The following is a 21001-nucleotide window of genomic DNA, read 5'->3' as shown; positions in this document are numbered from 1 at the left end:
TTGGCGACGGCCAACCAGGATTGCCTCTCGATGTATCCCCGAGTCTCCTGTGTACAGTGCAGTCTGTAAACTATCGACTGCGTTTGCTTTTGTGACTTGTATAAATAATTTCAAGCTAAATAATTGCTGTAAAAAGACTGAAAATAGTCCCATCCATAATTTTAGTTTTATTTTATGAATGAATGTTGAAACTGAAATGACTTTTTAACTGGGATGATACCGGACAACTAAAAATTATGTTCCACTGATATTATTTTTTATCTTTTATTTTTGTTTGTTCTGCAGGTTAAGTGTGTTGGTTTAATTTAATGTGGTTAATTTCAATACAAATAATACAGAATAGCATGATAGAGCCAATTCAAGTATATTTCATTCATTACTTTACTCTTTACCACAACAAAAATTATTATATAACTTTTAATTTTGTTGATTTAATCATAATCGAAGTACTTTTTTTTGTTTTCAGAGTCAGACGTTCATTATGACACCACATTTTCATGTTTCATTTCCTGCCTTGTATTTTTAAATATGAAATTGAAATAACAATATGAATTTGATTGTCTGCCACCTCCAACTCCCGTCGTCTGCCGCCTCGAACTCCAGTCGTCTGTCTTGTATTTTTAAATATGAGATTGAAATAACAACATGAATTTGATTGTCTGCCACCTCCAACTCCAGTCGTCTGCCTCCTCCAGCTCCAATAATCTGCCTTGTATTTTTATATATGAAATTGAAATAACAACATGAATTTGATTGTCTGCCACCTCCAACTCCAGTCGTCTGCCGCCTCTAACTCCTGTCGTCTGTCTTGTATTTTTAAATATGAGATTGAAATAACAACATGAATTTGATTGTCTGCCTCCTCCAGCTCCAATAATCTGCCTTGTATTTTTAAATATGAAGTTGACATAACAACATGAATTTGATTGTCTGCCACCTCCAACTCCAGTCGTCTGCCGCCTCGAACTCCAGTCGTCTGTCTTGTATTTTTAAATATGAGATTGAAATAACAACATGAATTTGATTGTCTGCCACCTCCAACTCCAGTCGTCTGCCGTCTCGAACTCCAGTCGTCTGTCTTGTATTTCTAAATATGAGATTGAAATAACAACATGAATTTGATTGTCTGCCACCTCCAGCTCCTATAATCTGCCTTGTATTTTTGAATATATGAAATTGTAATAACAACATGAATTTGATTGTCTGCCACCTCCAACTCCCGTCGTCTGCCGCCTCCAGCTCCAATAATCTGCCTTGTATTTCTAAATATGAGATTGAAATAACAACATGAATTTGATTGTCTGCCACCTCCAACTCCCGTCATCTGCCTCCTCCAGCTCCAATAATCCGCCTTGTATTTTTAAATATGAAATTGAAATAACAACATGAATTTGATTGTCTGCCACCTCCAACTCCAGTCGTCTGCCGCCTCTAACTCCAGTCGTCTGTCTTGTATTTTTAAATATGAGACTGAAATAACGACATGAATTTGATTGTCTGCCACCTCCAACTCCCGTCGACTGCCTCCTCCAGCTCCAATAATCTGCCTTGTATTTTAAATATGAAATTGAAGTAACAACATGAATTCGATCGTCAGTCTCCCCCAACTACTTCTGTATCATTGCTTGGACTTCGATGTATTTATTCAGTATCATTACCTGGATATTGCCTGTGTCTACATTCCATGCAGCCAACAACCCAGAGTGCCTAGATTTTGTTGTCTTCTGTCTTTTGCCACATATCAGCCATCTTATGGATTTAAGCGAGTCAGTACGTGAGTACCCTTTAATCTGTTCTCTTAGTGATGTTGAATGCAAAGCAATTATCAAATTTTCTAAAGTTCATTTCAATTTTAATGTAGTTTAATAGTTAGTCATATGATACATCTCTTCGAGATGTTCAGTTTGATATATGACATGCCTATGTTGCAGAAAGTTTGCAAAGTGTCGGTATTTATCGGCTTATTGTTTGTTATTATGTAATATGTTAGGTAATATTCAATTTTGCATTTTCAGGTTAAGTTTTCTCTACCACTCTTATGTAGTTCTTGTTTTTAATTTTGCATTTTTATCACTGACCATGTTTGCATATATAAAGCGGCAAGCTTGTTTCTCCCGAGTACTGTTGGTGCCCAAATGTCTTGTCCAAGGATGCAAAAACATTGGGCAGTACATTTGCAAGTTGCATTTACTGACACTTGTTCAACTTTATTTCTAGCCCTGTTCATTTTTTTTGTTTTTTTTTTCTTCTCTCCGAATACCAGTCATCTTTCGTCTGTTGCTCATTTGCCAATGCCAAATATTAAGTGCCTTCCCCAAGGACACAACTTTAGTGTCTAAATTCATACGTTTACGCTCCTTTCCTCTTGTTTTAACAATTTTTGTGTTCAAAATTAATCATAGCCATAGTATTGTAAGCATGCTCTGGAAGAAGACCACCCTCAAATCTGTTTTTAAAGTTATTATCCGTTCCTCGCGTCTTTTTTTTTCATTTTCTAGGGTTATGTAATTGCATGACGTTGCATAATATTGCATAATAATCATTTAATTTTTTAAAAATTTGCTTCGTCTTTCCTTTGCGATCATTTTGATATATGGTTTTATATGTATTCCACCCCAAATAACCGTGATTTTCCATTTCCCCCGCTTTTTCGGTTGCTCTCTGGTCACAGTTTTAGTTTCTTTTTTCCTCTTAAATTATATTAAGTATTTTGGTCCACTTTTGCGGACTAATAATCCCGTAACTTTGGTTCTAATTGTCACATTGTCATAATTTTGGTACCATTGAAAAGTGTATTTCTTGCAGAATAGCATGAGACTATTTTGAAAACAATTGCTGCAATCTCAAATTTTCATGCAACTACCTACTTTTAGAGAGCAACTATGTTAAAAAAGAGCATATTATTACATGTTTCACTTAATATAATCAATAGAGGTACTAGACCAAAGGAAATAATGCAAGAAATTAATCACGCAACATTGTTATGTAATGATTATGTAACATTACGTGTGATTGAGCAATGGCGCTGTACCGTATGCGAAAACCCGATTTACAAATCGGACTATAAAAACTGTCCTATTTAACAGATATTGACAAATGATATATCATTTTAAAGGTCTTTTCAAGCTCTATCCAGAAATATGAAAAGGTAATAGCTAATTTCCCTTTGTACCATGTAACCTAAGTCTATAAAAATATTTTGTTTCAAAATTATCGGCTGATATTTTTTTAAAGTTCGGGTCACTGAGGAAACAAAAGGTAAACCAAATTAAAATGACAGCAAATTAACATACCTGGATCCACAGCAAGGCAGAAACAATTCTTCAAGAAGACAATATCAGAGTCAAAGGAAGTAAAGATCCTCTGTCACGATATCAGTGATGATGTCTACAACTTTTACTCTGAACTCTGTAGACTCGTCCTCAGACTCTTCCTCCCGCCAGTAAGATATGGTAAAAATATCCCTCTTCTTGGACAATTTGACAATTCGACCATTGTAAAGAATATCTTCTCCAACATTCCAGGTGTGAATAATATAGCATCCGATGACCTCTTTCGGCTGATCGAAAATTTGAGTCAAATATCCAAGAAGAGGCCCTTTTACATTTCTGAAGATAGGATTTGACAATCCAGATGAGTCCTGAAGCGCACCGTTGACATCATTTGCAATTTTGGCTCTTCGCACTCTGTCCTTCTTTTGTTGCTTTACCCTTTGCCGTTTCACCAGCTCCATTTGCAATGCAGACTGGCGTAGATTAAAGCTGGACTTATTCTTTATGCCCTGGCACCTTGCAAACAGGATGATTTTTGATTGCTCTTCAATGGACTTGCTGTCTAGCCAATCAAGTGTTCCGTTGGTCTTCACCTTGACTTTGGCATCGATATAATCTAGAGCAGCATTTGGGGCTCGCCTCATCTGTTTGTCAAGAATGCCCAGGGTTCTCTCTGCCCATATGTTGTGTGCTGGGGCGGTGTCAACTCTTCCAGCCATGACAGCTGCAGAATTTGCACCCTCAGGCATGTACTCTTTCAGTTGTCGTTTCAGAACAGACACAAACTCCTGAAGAATACATTCTGTAGACAAATACAAATCAGCCTCATCTCTATCAACTATTTTTAAAGACTGAAGAACTGTGTCTTCTTCCATAAAGTGTCGACCGAACACATCCTCGGTTGCGGAGTACAGTTGATCCGGGGCATGGGCGAGTGTCTGAATCTTAGGAATGATGTTGATCAAAGAATGAGCTATTCCTGCATGGTTCCTAACAGAGGACGATGTGTAGCAAAGAGCCATCCATGGTGCTGTGATCGATTTACCCACCATCCCCAAAAGTTGCAGGTCATTGAGAATTTTTGGATTCGACAGATCGGTGGCGAGGCAATTTGCAAGAGTTGTTGCACTGCACTGTGTCCTCAGATAGGTGACCAATTGGTGGCGATAACGATAAATAGTTCCAGCCAGATGAAAAAGAACATGGAGACGATTCCCAACATACCTCAAGAACGTTCCTGGTTTTAAATCCTCCGACTTAAGAAAAATTTTAAAACCAAGAGGGTCACCCTTTTCCTTGTATCGAATCTTGGAAATCCCCTGAATAACACTTACAGCACAGCTTGTTCCTCCAAGGGTTTTCCCATGAAGATTTCTCTTACTGTCCAGCTTTCTAAGAGCTGAACGGGCGCCATTTGCCAGGCCATCCAAAGGGTGGAGGTTGCACTTGAGATCCAACAAGCTTTTGTTCAATTTCTCCTCCAGCAGCACCACGGCAGCATGATTGGCAGCAGCCCGATCTGTTAAAGTACATAAAATTTTTCCTTTTATGGCATCACACACATCAATATGTGGGATACCTTTGTAAGAAGCATAAGCCATCCCAATGTTGTCCAAAGTGTCTGAAATATGATGTACATAATCCTCTGCACATCCACCAGGCAATTGAGCTGCATTAAGGGTGAGTATTGATGACTTTGTTGAAATATGTATTTCATTGATGTGTTGTCCATCAACCGTTGTGGCATCCCATGATAAGGTCATTGCATCAGATGACAGAATTGTTTCAGCAGACTGAATGTCAGCAATTACTCCCATCTCACGTGCCATTCTGGTAGCTGTCGATATGTTTGGGACTGACAATAAGGAAGAACCAGTGAGACATTGAACTGCATATTTTACAACTAAGCCAGTGGTAGCTGCTGGTACCTCATTCGATAGACATTTGTATATGACCTTTCTTATGGAGCAGGAGTAACTGTTGCCAGTTTTATTTTGGATGATAGAGCAAGATGGCGCTGAAGTCTCTTCTAATAGAGCGATATAATGGTCAATTTGAATATGACAATCCTTCAGCTCTGTTTTTAAATCTCTGTTCAAGGAAAACAGTTGATTCAGATCAGATGTAATTTTTTTATTTTCTTTTACTAACTGTGTTTGTTCTCATTGGTCAAGGCCAAGTTGGTGTCTTTAAGAATCTGAATAGAATGATCCTGATTCAGATTTTTTTGTTGGAGAGCTGTGTTCTCATTTCTTAGGGCCTTAACTTCAGCTTTCAGAGCTAGAATCCTTGAGGATTTTCTTTGTTTGTCCTGGTTTATACGCTTTGTGGCATACTTCTTTTTCAAAAACTTATTTTCCAATCGCATCACTTTCAGTTTATCTTGTGCATCTATAGCAGAGCCAGCAATGCGTTTTTTTACAACAGAACAATTGTCACAAGTATTACGAGTCCTTTTAACAACGGGGGAGCCTGGAGTTAAAGGTTGGGTACTGGAGGTATTTGGAGAAGTTATATGCGTGTGAGTGGTGTTGGTGACGGAATAGGTGTGGTCGTCAAAGAGTGATGGAGTATTTCGAGGCGATGAAGTATCATGGGTGCGAAGAGGTGATGATGCAGTATGTGAGGTATTGATGTGTGGGGGTTCATTGTTTATTGGCATAACAGGCAAAACAGTCTTAATATTCAAAAATTCAACAACATTTTTAAAATTCCTTTTTAAATTTGAATTCCTCTTTTTCTTAAAGGTTCTAATGACGTTATCTATATATACTCTGCTTGACTTAACATTAGACAATTGTTTACCAGCACAGCACTATTGATAGAACTTGAAATCATGTCAAAGCAGTCTTTAAAGTTTTTTTTCTCCAAGTAGGAAATGAAAATAATATGTCCATGACAAATATTATCAGGATCTGAAGGGAGATACTGAAATGTTTTTAATACATCAATTAAGGTAGACACAGGGTCCATTTTGATTTCTTTGTCAGGTTGAAGTTTTCAAAAGCTGTATTGGAATGCTGAATCTGAGAGGGAAGGGGGAAAATACAACCACAAAAAATAATTGAGACAAGAGCCAGAACTATTATATTGTCATTAACAATTATTAATAACAAAGTAATAAGTGGTGATGATATGAAGATGGTGATAATAATGATGGACGATTATGATGTTGGAAAGTTGGAAGAGATGATGAAAAAAAAAGACAAAAGTAGTAGACGAAGACCCATTCTAAACTAAAATTAAAATTCTAAAAACACATTGTTTTCACTTCAATAGAAGTCAAATTAAATTAACATAGTGGAAAAATATAATAATCATAAATAAAAACGAGACCAAGTTTCATTTAAAATGAACAAGATCCCCATCTACTACGATAAATTTTAAAACGAAAGTAGCTTAATAGACACAAAGAAGAAAAAACCTATTATCGACAGATTTCCGCTCGACTTCAGGTCTGGTGGTATCAGACCGCCTTTCTTTACGGTTCTAAAAAACACATTGCCGGTGGATGAAATGAGATGAAATTTGGAATACATTTAAATGTTAAGCTTTAACTGCAATAAAGTTTGAAAACATATTTTCAACAAAAAAAAATGTAAATCAGTAAATACTTGCCTTTCTTCACTCTGCTGTATCTTCTGAACCAATGAATGGATCTCGATGAAACAAAGACTGTTGAAAAATGCGCGATCTCCAGAAAACAATGATACCGGATATGACCCCGTTCATTTATCAAAAAACACAAAAATACGTAGATATCCGTAGGCCCCCTCCGCAGGACCGTAAAAACCCGGTCACAGCTTCTCGAGGCGATAGCGGCGTCAACGACGGCAGTGAAAATCGTATCGGTGAAAGTGCCTAATTATATAGAGAGGTGGGCCGGTGTTACCAATACTTAGCTTCTATACCAGGACAAATCATTCGTTTGGACAGAAAAATAAATAAAAAACTTACCGCTTACCGTCAAAAGCAGTTTAGATTTGAAGATGCATTTGTTTTCTATCAAAAAACATTCGGTACTGGACAATCCTTGATGAATTTCAAAAGTTGTGTTGAAATTATATCCTAATTTTTTTCATGATTCATTCCTCGCGAAATCGTGTGGGTCTCGTTTCTGGTATCAAGGGTGCCGCCCCCAGGCAGGGTTGCCAGATCATTTTTGAGTAAGAGACCAAACTGCTATAGCAAGAGGCCAGATTCCTCGGCAGGAGGCCAAATACCACCAAACCCACCTTGGCCTCGCGAAAACTCTTTAGATTTGTTGAACAATTTATTTCCCCCATTTTTGAAGAAGAAAAAAGAAAATTAATTTAAAGGAACATTCGCTGTACTCACCTTAATCAAAACACCATTTCGCCATTGCAATCTGTGGCGTTAGCACGTGTTGCATTTAGATATTTAGATTGCCAAAGTTTTACCGGTACCAGAGTAAAACGATATAATGGGGAAAGTCAGAGGAAGCCAAAAAGTTGGTTACAGGAGGCCAAGTGGCCAAACCAAATTTTGGGAGGCCAAATGGCTTGGGAAAAGCCACCAGGAGGCCAAACTAGCAACCCTGGCCCCAGGTTTTTAAAAAAGTTTATTGGGAAAAAGATACGGGAAAAAGTGTCCATAGATAGGTATGCAATTTGGTGCATTAGTGCAGTAAAAATTGGTGCGCAAAATTAGTTCGTAGCGGATGTGAGACTGCGTGCGTGCATGTGTGTGTGTCTTTTTTTTTTCTTTTATTTATAGTTTAATTGAAGCCCGAGTCGAAATATACTCTTACTACTGCTCTCTTGGTGGAAACGATTTATTCTGCATAAGCAATCTGCAGAAAAAAAACGGTATCACTGTAAAAGGTTAAAATTTCACGAAGTACGCACTGTGAACACCGCTGTAACAATCCTTTGATCTACATCATCATGCAACCCATTGTTTCTTTCATCTTTTCCCATTCCCCCTTACTATCCTCCCATCCCCCCGCCCGTCGCTCTCTCTCTCTCTCTCTCTCTCTCTCTCTCTCTCTCTCTCTCTCTCTCTCTCTCTCTCTCTCTCTCTCTCTCTCTCTCTCTCTCTCTCTCTCTCTCTCTCTCTCTCTCTCTCTCTCTCTCTCTCTCTCTCTCTCTTTCTTTCTTATCATAGTGTTATCCTTCCCATCTCAATGTAAAATGAAAACGTTCTGCTGTTTGCAGATACATGTATGATTGTTTTGTTTTTTTCTCTCTCACTCGGCTAGGATTAAAAACCAAGACATCAGGTAATTGGTGTCTAATGCCAAAGTATAGATTCTCTCTTTGGCCAATTTAGTCACGCACGTGGCAGCCCAGCTATTTATTATGTTCTGCCTATAACACACAATAAGTGGGATTTTGGGGGTGGGTACGAAAGAAATCAAGGTCATAAGTAACCGTGCACAAGAGCTGTATAGGGAATTGGTTTCTGGGGGTCTTGCAAATACCAAATATTTTATGGAAAGCTCTTTCGAACTCCAAGACGTCTGGTTTGTTTTGCTATCTTGGAACAAACGAAACAGAGATGTCTTGAGGTGTGACCTAGTTGTCTGATTTTGTGACCTGGATGTAAGGTTTTGTGACCTAGATGTATCCTTTTGTGTGTGCAAGCCATGTGGGTATGTACAGCGATAGCTTGCCAGTTGAGGAAAAAAAAAAGAAGCAGCAGCGTATCCGCATTTGAAAAACAAAACAAAAAAACCCTGAAAAAACAAAACAACTTAACCTTTTAAAGGCGAATATCAATCTTACTTGGACCAAAAATAAAAAATTACTGTTTTCATCAAAAGACAAAAAACAAATTACAATTTAAAAACTTGAGCTTTTATATAGGGTAATGTCCACCCAACGTGCTCAAAGCGCTTTTTATCAATATTCTTACTGCTCTTATGGTGGAAACGTTTTTTTTTTTTCTGCGTTAAAAAATAATATAAATGACGACTATTATTTGAAAACAAAAAAATCAATGTCACTGGCAAAGGGTTAATTGCAGTACTCCTGCATCCGTGAGACTCCTACGGCACTTGCTAATCATAAAAAAAGGAAATAGCAATCAACAATACTAAGTTGAAAAAAAAAAGAAGAAAAAAAGGAGGGGGGGGGGGGGGGGGGAGAGCAAACCCAGTAGCAATGCAACCTTTAGCGGCCAAATTCGATCTTTGACCTAACACCAAATCCTCTTTCATCTAAAGACAAGTAACGGCAAAACGATTATAGACAATTGAAGTCCGAGTTGCGATAGTCTGACTGCTCTCTTGGTGGAAAAGCTGTATTCTCCGTTAACAATAATAAAGATAAAAGCGAACTATTATCTGAAAGCAAAAAATTTGCTTCGCTGTTAAGGGGTTAAGAACATCTGCCAGCATCGTTGACAAGCTCTACGTCGCCAAGCCACACGTCTCCCTTTCGTCTTCATCATGCAACCCCCCCCCCTCTCCACTCTCACGCAAGTCCAAGAAATAATACTCACTTTTTCTCTGCTCCAACGAAAATATCAACCCCCTACCGGTCTAATTATTTGTAGCAGACGACAAATTTCTCAAAACGGTCACGTGACACTATAAAAACAACACAGGAAGTCCATGAAAGCTTATTTACGGCATTTCCTTTGAACCGTGTAAACAACAAAATTTCGTTTTCATTCGACTCAACGGGTCAGATTGGCCGGTATTTTTTAACGAACTAAAGTTCTGAAAAATTAAAATGTTTCTTAGAAAGGTGAAAGATGCTAGTTTTTGAAACAGAGGTAGGTTTTTAAAAAAAATCTTTATATTTTACGTGAATGCATGCTCAAGGCGAGTTGGACGTGCAGCGGAGGTTGGTAGGCCAAAGGCCCACCTCTCTAGTGGTTTTTTAATTCAGAAAAGTGAGTGGAGCAGGCACTTATGTTGGTAACAACAAGATATGAAGTGAATAGAAAAGTGCCAGAAGACAATAGAGAATAAAAATTTTTTTTCGCGGCGGTGGTGGGGTTTGAACCTGCGACCTTATTGGTACGACAACTCCGCCTGGCAGGTGAGAGCGTGGCTCTACCGTGTGAGCTATCCACGAACACAAAATATTCGTTTCAAACTCAAAGTCATTACTAGATCCCTCTCTCACCCACTTCTTGAGACCGCCGATTCGTTCGTACACCACCATCGCGAATAATTTTGACCAGCAGTTAAGCTTAATAGCCAATATTCTCAACACAAACATATAACATAGAAACGATTGAGACATTGAGTATGCTCCGGTGTATGGGGTGAATTTTTAATTCAGAAAAGTGAGTGGAGCAGGCACTTATGTTGGTAACAACAAGATATGAAGTGAATAGAAAAGTGCCAGAAGACAATAGAGAATAAAAATTTTTAAAAAAATTTTTATTCTCTATTGTCTTCTGGCACTTTTCTATTCACTTCATATCTTGTTGTTACCAACATAAGTGCCTGCTCCACTCACTTTTCTGAATTAAAAATTCACCCCATACACCGGAGCATACTCAATGTCTCAATCGTTTCTATGTTATATGTTTGTGTTGAGAATATTGGCTATTAAGCTTAACTGCTGGTCAAAATTATTCGCGATGGTGGTGTACGAACGAATCGGCGGTCTCAAGAAGTGGGTGAGAGAGGGATCTAGTAATGACTTTGAGTTTGAAACGAATATTTTGTGTTCGTGGATAGCTCACACGGTAGAGCCACGCTCTCACCTGCCAGGCGGAGTTGTCGTACCAATAAGGTCGCAGGTTCAAACCCCACCACCGCCGCGAAAAAAAATTTTTATTCTCTATTGTCTTCTGGCACTTTTCTATTCACTTCATATCTTGTTGTTACCAACATAAGTGCCTGCTCCACTCACTTTTCTGAATTAAAAATTCACCCCATACACCGGAGCATACTCAATGTCTCAATCGTTTCTATGTTATATGTTTGTGTTGAGAATATTGGCTATTAAGCTTAACTGCTGGTCAAAATTATTCGCGATGGTGGTGTACGAACGAATCGGCGGTCTCAAGAAGTGGGTGAGAGAGGGATCTAGTAATGACTTTGAGTTTGAAACGAATATTTTGTGTTCGTGGATAGCTCACACGGTAGAGCCACGCTCTCACCTGCCAGGCGGAGTTGTCGTACCAATAAGGTCGCAGGTTCAAACCCCACCACCGCCGCGAAAAAAAATTTTTATTCTCTATTGTCTTCTGGCACTTTTCTATTCACTTCATATCTTGGTGTCTCTAGTGGTTTAAAGACTTGGGGCGGATTTCACAAGTCACAAATAAGTCAGATTTCCCCATTTACTTTTTGAGAGGAAATTTGTTCAAAATTCAAAATCATGAAAAGTTTACAAGGGAATTTAAAGGCCTTTCAGAAAAGAAAAAAAATATTAGCCGACTATATTTCTCCTAATGCTCTGAATGGCTAGCCTGCAGTATTTGATGGCTTATGGACGCGACGTTGATGCAAAAATAAATGCTCAGAGTAGACAGGGAATTCTCACGAATCATCAAGCTAGCATTTTAGGATCAGGAATACTCTATGACGCATTCACTTTTCACTCCGCGCTGTACTATTTAAGTAAGCCTTAGTAACAAAGCCAAAGTCTCAAGACAGGAACAGAGGTTGAAAGACAGGATATCACAAACACGGCGCCCAAGCACTGGCAAAAGTAAAAGAAGACAAAAAAAAATGCAAACACTCTAACGAATGACCCCCCAAAATTCTTGAGAATGGAAACGGCTTGGAAAAATAGAGATCAGGTTTATTTTCCCAAGCATTCGGAGAAATAGTCACTTTGATAATATTAAAGGAGTTTATTTTCCCAAGCATTCGGAGAAATAGTCACTTTGATAATATTAAAGGGCTAGAGACCTTCCTAAGTGGTGTCAAAATATGACGTAAGATGGCCGAGGAGAATGTGTTCCCTGAGTCACTATTCAGAATCATCCGTCCGGGCACGCATATCATCATTGCTCCATTCAAAGAAATAATACAGCTAGGTGAAGGGGAACAGGCATGACTTTTGTCACATGTCTATCAGATTAATTGAATCAATTACCATGTGCACGACAAAGTGGAGTCATCAACCATTTGAAGTTCATGTGCCCAATGTTTTGTTGTGAGCCATGTCAGCTACTGCTGCTTCCTTGCCGAAATGAACATTTTGGCAGTTGCCTGAAAAATACCATGTACAAAATGTGAATATGAATTTGAACTTGTAAAAAGACCTGTTGTGTATAGACTAATATTTGGATTTATATTTGGACCATTCCATGTCAAGTGGACCAAATTTTTGGAAATGGGAACCACACCCCTTTTGTTGGTTTTCCTCAAACTTGTCTCAATTGAAGATACTTATGAGACATGAAGAAAAACAAATTTTCAGGTCAGAATATAGATATTTGAATTTTTGTCAATTTTTTGAAATTGTCTCAAAACGTGTCAAAATCAAATTTTGCTTGTGAGTCCATTTTTGAGAGGCTATAACTTTTTTATTAATCAGGTTAACTCTCAAATTTGGTAATCCTGTACAACTTTTAGCATAGATTACAATTATTTGAAGGAAAAATAAAATACTTATCAAATTTTTGAGTTATCTGCCCTTGAATATGGCTCCCCTTGCTGTTCCCCTTGAATTTTTTCAATATTTTTTTTCATGACTTTGATGTTTCATTTTTGGTCATTGATGATTTGTATCTCAATAAATAACATATAGTCCAGCATAATATAGCAAAAATATTGGTCTGGTACCTACTATAATTTTTCGAACAATAACGCATAGCATAATGCAATGTGCACCAAAATCGCAAATTTTTGTCAACTTCAAGGCTCAAAACGGTCAAAGATGGTGGTTGGAATGGCCCATTTGAAAACATTGATTCATATCGGCGTGCTCTGGAGTATTGAGTCCACTCCATACAAAAATCAAGAAGGTGATATATGCCTTTGTTTTGCACAATTTCCTTCATAATGACACCTTTTTTCAGTCTAGGTTACACTTTTTCTTCAGTTGGCAGCTCTTGAAACCTATATCAGGCGTAACTCTAACTGAAACACATATTTTATTCTGCGTCAGTTTTAAAGTTGGTTGCCGTGATTCAGAATGTCAGTTGACACTTTTAATTCTGGGACAGTTAGCAGGTCTGTAATATTACTTTTATCTATTTTTCAATTTAAAAAATTTAATTTTAGACTACTACAATGGCTGATGATCAAGAACAGTTTGAAAATGCCAGTTCTGGTGCATCTCAGACATATCCCATGCAATGCAGTGCTCTTCGTAAGAATGGATTTGTTGTCATCAAGTCAAAACCTTGCAAAATTGTTGAAATGAGCACTTCGAAGACTGGAAAGCATGGACATGCTAAGGTATATTCCAAACACTCTCTCTCTCTCTCTCTCTCTCTCTCTCTCTCTCTCTCTCTCTCTCTCTCTCTCTGTCTCTGTCTCTGTCTCTGTCTCTTTCTCTTTCTCTTTCTCTTTCTCTCTCTCTCTCTCTCTCTCTCTCTCTCTCTCTCTCTCTCTCTCTCTCTCTTACTACTACTACTACTACTACTACTACTACTACTACTACTACTACTACTACTACTACTGGTCAATGAATATTTGTTTTCTTTAAATTCAGATATTTTCTTTCCCCACAAAATGTTCAGATTTCCCTTTTTTTTTTCTTTTTTTTTTTTTGGCTGGGGTAGGTCTGGTTTCAGTCCTCTCTTGAAAACAAACATTAAATTTGTTCACATTATCATATTAAAAATAAATTAATTGTCTGTGTTAGTATGGCAAATACCTAAATGAATAATTTGTATTTTCAGGTTCACCTTGTTGGCATTGATCTCTTCAGTGGCAAAAAGTATGAAGATCTGTGTCCCTCAACACACAATATGAATGTTCCTGTAACCAGTAGGATTGATTATCAGGTGTGTCTGAAAGGCCTTTGATATTTCATTTGTTCCCCTATGACAAGAATTTGCATGACTATTTCCCTGACTAACTTATCATAGATATGTTTTTAATACAGTGACCTTAGTTTATAAGCACTCCGGTTTTAAATATGTTTGGGTGGGAGACAGAATTTTTATCATATAATTTGATCATCCTCTTATAATCATGATCAAATTCAGTAGTAAACATGACTTTGTGAAACTTGCCAGAATGCTCTGTGGACAGTGATCACACCCACTCGTTCTATCAATTCTATCAGTAAATTAATGATGATAGTCATCCACAGAATTGCGGGATGCCCCTTTTCCTGTTTTAGTCGGATATCCAGCTTTTTGGTAGTTTCACCGGATCCTCCGGCTTCTCCGGTTTTGAAGCTACTCGGAATTTAAAAAAATAAATTTCAGCATTTTATCAACTTAGTTAAAAACCTGTCAACTTTTATCACAATTGAGGTCGTAAATTTGACTCTGAAATTTTGGTGGTATATATATAATATAGGGAGGTAATTTAATTAGGGTGTCTCAGGTTTGTAAAACGCGATAAAAGAAAGCATGTTCTGCATACACCTTGACGACGTTTAAAATACAGTAATATGATAGACAAAAGCAAAAAATTTATATGAAAACAAAATTATGGATCTTGAATACATTGGATTTAACCTGATTTGGTGAGTTTGTTCTAAAAAAAAAAAGTTGATATAATTGTTAGGTAATGATGGAGTCACAAGGTGATTTATAGGACTATTAGTGATGATATTGATAGTTGTCATTGTCTCATATTTAAATACATTTTTATACTTCGGAATGTCACAGACATATTAGACCGATGGAAATAAGAGTGTGGATGTTTACTATTTACGTTATAATGAGGTTTAGTTTGTATGTCATTTGCATCTGGATTAATATATAGACTATGAGTGCCTATGTATAGTAGATTAAATGGTCTTAGTTGTTTTAATTTTGGGGTTTTCTGAAAGCTCTCCCTCAAATGTTAAATCTCCCTGACTCCCTACATTTTTTCCACAAAGATCTCTTCATTATTTTGATTTTAGTGTTGTAGCAAGACGTCTTTATCTATATCAGACTAAGTACTTTAATTGAACACTTATTTTACTTATGTCTGTCTAAATGTTGGTCGATGCACTTCAGAATGTCACCACATTAAGAGTTCCTTATAATATGAGTTTTTGGAAAGAGGGGATGCTGTTGATATGAGAAAGAAAAAAAAAAGCATCGAGACAGCAGGAGCAAACAATTGATTTGCAATGTATGCTAAGTCCATCATTCACTACCATGATACAACTTCCATCACCACACCATCATCATTGCCACTGCTACTGCGACCACCACATCATCATCATCACTACCATTACGTCTGCAACCACCACCACATCATCGCTACCACTAATACTAGTCTTTTTTTCTTTTTTCTTAGGCTATTCATTATTCAGCGATTTCTTTTCAGTCTAAAAATAGTTTGAGCATGTAGTTGCTTTCGGTTTATGGTTATCAGAAACAAAGAAGAAAAAATAACATCATTTTTTCTTTTCGGTTTAGATATTATTGGTTTAATAGGATTTTACTGTATTTTAAACAAAATCTTTTATAGTGCATTGGAATTGAGTCAGGGTTTCTGACATTGATGAAAGATGATGGAAGTTGTCGTGAGGATTTAAAGTTGCCAGAAGGTGATCTTGGTGCCGAAATATCCAAAAAATTTGAGGATGGAGATGAGTTCATGGTGAGTACTACATTTACTTCTATATATAAAAATGCCTCCCAACTCCTAATGGGAGCCCTCTGACCCTCCACAGGATTTTTAAAAAGTAAATTGTTTCTTGTTTTCCCACATTTGGGATTTGATTTTTATTTTTTTAAAATTATTATTTTTTTTTTTTTTTGGTTTTAATGCTATGATGTCAAAACTGGTTTTACTGGAAAAATATCCTGTCTGGAGCAAAAAGCTTGGTTGCGGTCAAATTCCCCACAATTGTAAATCTTTCAGATTTATTAGGGATTCCTATTTTTCATACATTTTTCAGTTTCTCCACACTCTTTTAATATTTCTTAATGTCTCAGTACCACCACCACTACAACCTCATCATCAGCACTACAACTGCCACCCCCTCATCATCATCATTACCACAAATGTTGCAACCACCACCATCGCTTCGTCAGCACTACCACTACGGCCACTGTGTCGTCATAAATAGACTTGTAAATTCTCACTCAATTAATAGGAACGAAAAAAAGAAAGAAAGTATATGTGAAACATAGTTGGATTAATGTAACGTAATTGGGAATGTTCCAGAGCGCTACACATAGCTCATGGGTCATTTATACGGTAGATATAGTGCTAAGGTTCAGTGACGATTTTTAGAATTGTCTCTGAACACATCCTCGTGTATTTTCACACGGCCTTCATGAAGTTATTTTTTCACTGTCGTGATCCCAGAGGTAGCCAATTCTATGGTAGTTGAGCGATAAATTTCAGTTTCATCTAAGCCAAAGTGACCACCTTTACATGGTGGACTGAAATCATGAAAAAGTAAAAAGTGAATGCTAAGAGTATGTCAAATGTTATATGTTTGCTACTAGAGCTAAAACAGCTCGATTGCCCCAGATTGTAAACAAACTGGTTGACCGTTTCCTCACTGTTGACTTCATTTAATTTTTACTTTGATATGTTCTTTTATTAAAAGTTTTAATACGTTCTCACAATGTATGAGGTGCAGGGTTTGTTGCTCAAGGCTGTCTACCTCCAATAAAGATGTGAGGAATGAATTCATTGGTCGTTGCTGGAAAAATAATTGCTGTTAAGTCAGGTTTAAAGTATGGACATGAAGTTATGATATGATTTTATGAGTGCTTGTACTTAATTGTGACAGTTTCTTCTTTGAAAAGCCTAAGCCTGTACTAAAAATTTAAAATTTAAAAAAATTGAGCTTTTATCCACGCAATATCCACTAAACTTGTTCAATGGTTATAAGAAAATTTTTGAAAAGACGATTTGCAGACTTGTACCACTTGTACAACCATCACCTACACCACATCAACATTACCATTACTACTACAACCACCGCCACCACATCATTATCACTATCAATGCCAATACTACCAAAACTTATATATCATCACCACCACCTCTACAACCACCACCAATTAGATCTTGGAGCTTTACTTCATTTTAGAAAAAGAGATTTTGGAATGGTATTTTGCAATGTGACATGTCGTATAATTCTAATTAATTATCTATTTAGAACTACAGTAAAATTACTTTAAACCGAAAAATACCTTAAACCGCAAAGAATTTAATAAATTGTACTAGTTTCTTCATTATCTTTGTACTAATTCTTACGATGAACCGAAATACTTCTAAGAAGGACTTTCTTTAAACCGAAACAACTTGAGAGCACCTTCCGTTTTTCTCTATCTATTTTTCTTCAAAAATTCGGGAAGGTGGCCCCACATAATAATGCCCGGCGATATTAAAACAAAGAGCGTAAGTATAAGATGGGGGTGAGGGGTGGGGGTAGGCAAACACTTCAATCACTGCACGTGGGTTTGGCCAGCACCACTATTGAAGACTGGAAAAGGAAGACAACAGGTGACTGGCAGGGGAAAAATGAGGGGAGTTGGGGTGTAGAATCACGCAAGCGAGATGTTCTCGCTCGTGTGTTGATGCTTTGGAACTGACCAAAAGGAGGGGGGTGGTAGACAACTTACCATTGACATGCCATTTCATTTCCACTTTGATTGGTGTGTGTGAGAGGGGGGGGGGGGGGTTCTATGTAATTAGGCATTTGAACCTAATGGCTTTTCAACAAAAGAGGGGCGTGTAGTAGACAGCTTAGCATTGACACGCCTTTTCATTTCCATTTCACTTCACCTCTGAGTAGCTGCGCATCATTCATTATCAATTATCGCACAAGAACTTTCGATCTTATTTTAGCTTTGCATTTTACTAAAAGAAAGCACTGTGCTTAAACGTTGGAGTTTAAAATCAAAAAACTATGTGAAGTCGATGAAAAAAAGGTTGATCAAGACGGAGATATGTAAAATACACGGCATCCCGAACTCAACTCTTTCAACAATTTTGAATTGAAAAAGAAAATCCCCCAAAATATTTTTAAAACACACCAAAAAAAAAAAAAATTAAATTAAAAAATAATACATTTTTAAAGGGGCATTTATTCAACAACTACATTTAAGGGGAAACCCATGATACGATTAAATGAGCAAATTTCTTAAAAAGTTACTACCCTTGAATAACATCGAAAAACGGGAACTTGCTTTAAACCGAAATGGTTTAGAAGGTCCCCAAAATTTCGGTTTAAAGTAATTCTACTGTATATGGCATTGAAATTTCTCCGAGTGCTGTCTGAAATTCCTGTGAACCAAATTTTAAGTTGGCATCTCTTTTACTTCTCCAGTGATCTGTATTATTTCTTATAAAGATTTATTCTTGTTTTACATTAATTGGTTCTCTGATTCAACAATTATTTAATTTATAGTATAATGAATTTATGAAACGCCTAGTTCCAATCATAATTTCTCACTGGTGCTTTACATCAACACATCATATATCGCTTACAAATCTAAGACTGACAAGATAGTAACCACATTGTTATGATGATAAAATATATTATAATAAAATACATACTAGGAGTCTAAATTATATGCCCTACAGGAAAGTTCAGTTTTTAAGCGCTTTCCAAAATTAAGTGGATTTTCACTATTTTTTGTTTCAACATTGAGTTCCACTAACAGGGGGGGGGGGGGGGGGGGGGTTGGTCTAAGTATTTATCATGAACTAAAGATTTTGGGGAGTTACTTAGCACATCTCTTAAATTTGGACTGGGTTCTTAAAGCTGGATAAGTTTGTGAAGGTAAACAGGAGTAGGATTGTTTTAGCGAATGAAACGGTAAGTATTTTAAATTCAATTTTACACTTTACCGTTTATTTTCTCTTTTTTTTCCTTTTAACCATTTAGGTGACTGCTCTCTCTGCCATGGGGGAGGAAATGATTGTTGGAACTAAGAACATCACTAAGTAATATATACAGAGCTTACTACCCACAGAAATTTTGATTTGTTGATTTCTGGACAAAACATTGCTTTCCTTTGTTGTGTAAAAGTTATATAATACTCTGGACTTTGGATTCAATGAGAGGTTGATTGGAGTAAACAGCTGTTCTTGTTATGGCCATTGTTCTCCTATTTTGTAAAAGTAAAAAAAATAATAAAAGAATAGAAAAGAAAGCCACCTTAAGTTTGTCTCCCTCATTGCAATCAGAGGTTCACTGTATTATTATGCTATTCCTCAAAGATATGACTGGCCCGTTTGATAAATCTTTACCTTAAATAATTGGTGTGATTTTGACATTGCTTGTTGTGATGAGGAGTTAAACTTAGCAGCATTTAATTTTTTTCTCCATTAATTAGTTGATTTATTTTTTTTTTATTTGTAAGACTATCTTAAATGTTAACATACGTGAAATCATGTATTCCTGTAGGATACACATTGACTTTTCTATATCTTTTATTTAATTTATATTTGTTTATTGGGTCAGGGCGCTCTTACAAATGACATTTTTAAATTAAAGATAAAAGACTATGTATGGCCTTCGTAAATGTTGCTGTTTTTGAAATTGATTCTTGTAAGGAGCGATGGTGTGTTGCAGTCAGCTCGTCAAAATAAATTGTTGACTTCTGTGACTTTTTTTTTTTGTCCACTCATTGCATTGATTATGTGTGTAAGTTTGTGTCTATTCCTGATCAAAATGTGAAGAGAGTTGTTGATCTATGCAAGAAATGAATGGCTCCAGCGTCCTGTTGAATGGTGTTGCAAGTACAATATTGATTTATTGCATTTAATAGAGATGGGTTGGGGTGGGAATCACAGTGTATATTTGGTTTTTGTTTTTGGTCTGGGTTTAGATCACGTGGGACACTTTTATCTATTAACGCTTTTCTGACTGAAATAAATGCAGAAATGAAGTCCTTTTTCATGGGTTATTTGAATGTCTTTCATAAGTGTTTGAAGTAAAAGATAACTAGGAACTACCAGTCACCACTTATCTTCAGACTGCGCCGAGCAGACATGCTTTTTACATATGTATTAAGACAAAGCTGCAGTGATCTGTGACTCTGAAGTTGGATGGGAAACACTGTGTGACAAGGAACAAGTTATGGCTACTTTACGGTTTCAGTATTTGACATGAGGCAGTAAAACACCATTGACCTCCTTTCAGTCCTCTCATACTTGGGCTCTGATTTTACTTTACTGTGGGATGAGGTAGCTTTTTATGTCTGTCAACATCCTCTAGTATAATGAAATTTAGTGATGATAATTTCCGCTGATTTTGCCGTGTCAAACATCTTCCTCTGACTCTGATTACAGCTCATGTCATGTGGTGGATCCATCAAAAAATCACCATCATGTCTCGTGTCATATTTTGACACCTGTGCTCAGTTGCATGAATTTCGGTGACACTCCCAATTTTATGGCATCAGTCTGGCGCCAGATGTCAAAATAATAGGGACAAGGCAATTGATGGTCGAAAAAGAAGGGGGTGGGAGAGGGGGTAAATGAGTCTAGAGATTTATTTGTAAGTAGGTCAAGAGTGGTAGTACAGTTGTTGGTACATATAGAAAGACAATTATTATAACTCTCTCCTCTCGCCCTTCTTGTCCGGGCCCTGGCCGGAGTCCTAGCTGGGAGGGAAACAGTCAAATGCATAGTTATTGTTTTGGGAGATGATATTTTTTTCCTTGTAAATCATTTCTCTGTTATGTATTATTATATTTGTTAT

General features: G+C 37.0%; 1 protein-coding gene across 1 annotated transcript in view; it reads left to right on the top strand.

The window, feature by feature from the left end:
• The window catches only part of LOC144971176 (eukaryotic translation initiation factor 5A-1-like), a 21454-nt gene extending 1262 nt beyond the window's left edge, over positions 1 to 20192 (top strand). Inside the window, exons 2-5 of the mRNA XM_078911661.1 lie at positions 13435 to 13611; positions 14058 to 14162; positions 15796 to 15927; positions 19181 to 20192. Coding sequence (XP_078767787.1) covers positions 13444 to 13611; positions 14058 to 14162; positions 15796 to 15927; positions 19181 to 19243 — 468 coding nt within the window. The 5' untranslated portion in view covers positions 13435 to 13443 and the 3' untranslated portion in view covers positions 19244 to 20192. The remainder of the gene's footprint in view (positions 1 to 13434; positions 13612 to 14057; positions 14163 to 15795; positions 15928 to 19180) is intronic.
• The last annotated feature ends 809 nt before the right edge of the window (positions 20193 to 21001 follow it).

Source organism: Berghia stephanieae, chromosome 4 (genome assembly GCF_034508935.2).
Source record: "Berghia stephanieae isolate SIO BIC M18660-M18661 chromosome 4, UCSD_Bste_1.3, whole genome shotgun sequence".
Taxonomy (NCBI): domain Eukaryota; kingdom Metazoa; phylum Mollusca; class Gastropoda; order Nudibranchia; family Aeolidiidae; genus Berghia; species Berghia stephanieae.
The sequence above is the reverse complement of the archived record's forward strand: the minus strand, read 5'-3'. Positions and strand labels throughout refer to the sequence as shown.